Genomic DNA, 1,829 nt, shown 5'->3' with positions numbered 1-1,829 from the left:
TATCTATAGCTATTAATTAAATTATTAAGTGGGACTGTGATAAAAGTGAACGTATACCTTTTTTATCTGTCCCTGTGAAGGGAGATACAACCTCCCTCAGAATATTTTGGATAGCCACAACAAAATTACGGCTTTAAAAATATTAGTATCAAATCATACCTTTGAAGGAGGCATTAGGGTCAGCACTGCCTTGACAATAGGCCTGGGAGCATTTTTTACACTTGTATCTGAATGGACAGCAGAGGGCACTGCTGCTAAGCAGGACATAGACAAAAAATCACCAGCTCACACTGGGCTCCCTGGGAATGCAAGTGCCTTTCAAAAATTAACCACTCTGATGCTCTAATTTGAGCTGCATGTATAATAACTCATGAGAGTCAGTTTTTGAAAATTCCCCTCTGATTTTTAAGGGAAATGAATAACCTGTCGTTGAACCTAGTGTGTCACTCAAATCCTTCCTTCCAGGAAGGAGGTTTGCTCATGTGAGCTTCTATAAATAGGGTATAGGACTTTTTCAAGTGGCCACAGAAAATCAGGGACCTTCGGCTCTTCACACTCCTTACCATTGAAGCCATCCTGGTCTAGATCTCCCAAAGGGGCTATGGCGCTGCCGAACCTTGCAAAGACCTCAAAACCATTCAGCTTGATGGTCTGGAAGTCCCCCGAAGCTTTCTGCAGAGACACCGAGACCTGCCCCACCTCCTGGAGTTTGCCATCAGAACCGCGATCCATGAAGAGAGGTGCGCCGATAAACACATCTGCGTAACTAAAACAACAGAATCGTTTTCACGAAGGCAAGATCAAATTCCATGTGACTATTAATAATCATTTTCTTTCTTAGTTGAAACTCAAGTTTCCCTCTTTCTACCTCTCTTAAGGCCACATTTGAAATGACCATTTCTAATTCAAACCTTCCTTCAGTTCTTTTAAGAAACTATGAGTAATTCATAAGATTATTTTATTCCTTCATACTATAAAAGCTATTGAAAGGAATTATTAACAACATAAAGATTTTCTAGTATTCATGATTAAGGCTGCATCAAATTGGTTCCTTAAATAGGAAGATTAGTGGGAAGGAGACAGAGAAACAGAAGGAAAAATGTTTAGTTTTAGTAAAGCATTCATAAACACAAGAGGAAAACTGTTTCTGAAAACATTTTTTAAAACTTACTCATCCCCATTAATGTCAGTGGCAGCGACAGAAAATCCAAAATATGCAGCCATCTGGATAATGAGATGAAAATGAAATGTTTACAATTTCATCCAACTAATTTAGAAAATTAATATTTGTTGTGTATTTACCAAATAGAAAGGATTACTTTTTTCTCTGCATATAGTGTTTCAATCTAAGTTTCTTCTTTTGTTTATTCTACCAAAACAATGACCGTCAGTTAATGAGGCTTGTATACTTTCCTAGATTTACTGGCAAGACAGCAAGGTGTCTTGGAAGACATTCCAGTGTCTTCAGCACACGCCATTCACAAGTCCAAGTACAATCAAGGCTCCTCCTGAGGCCTCACCTCCTATCTCCTGTCCTCTCTACTTACCCAAAGACACCAGACACACTACCAGAAAGACAGACAAGACATTTCAACTGAACACAAGAAGTTATAAATGATGCCAGAGCAGTAAAAATAATAAATACTAATTTTAATAGGTCATAAATAGTTTCGGAGAAGGCAACGGCAACCCACTCCAGTACTCTTGCCTGGAAAATCCATGGACAGAGGACCCTGGTAGGCTGCAGTCCATGGGGTCGCTAAGAGTTGGGCATGACTGAGCGACTTTACTTTCACTTTTCACTTTCATGCATTGGAGAAGGAAATGGC

At 39.4% G+C, this 1,829-nt stretch overlaps 1 protein-coding gene across 1 annotated transcript; it reads right to left on the bottom strand.

Annotated features, from left to right (window-relative positions):
- Positions 1-162: 162 nt before the first annotated feature.
- Positions 163-1,666, bottom strand: LOC105003613 (integrin alpha-V-like). The gene is made up of 2 exons (XM_010860931.1): positions 1,172-1,666; positions 163-766 (listed from the first exon to the last, which is right to left on the bottom strand). Exons 1-2 carry the CDS (start codon positions 1,222-1,224, stop codon positions 448-450), a joined length of 372 nt encoding a protein of 123 aa, XP_010859233.1. The 5' UTR covers positions 1,225-1,666; the 3' UTR covers positions 163-447.
- Between the last annotated feature and the right edge of the window lie 163 nt (positions 1,667-1,829).

This window comes from Bison bison, unplaced genomic scaffold (genome assembly GCF_000754665.1).
Source record: "Bison bison bison isolate TAMUID 2011002044 unplaced genomic scaffold, Bison_UMD1.0 scf7180017610342, whole genome shotgun sequence".
In the NCBI taxonomy this organism is placed as follows: domain Eukaryota; kingdom Metazoa; phylum Chordata; class Mammalia; order Artiodactyla; family Bovidae; genus Bison; species Bison bison.
Note: the sequence above shows the minus strand (reverse complement) of the source record. Positions and strands in the feature narration are given on the sequence as shown.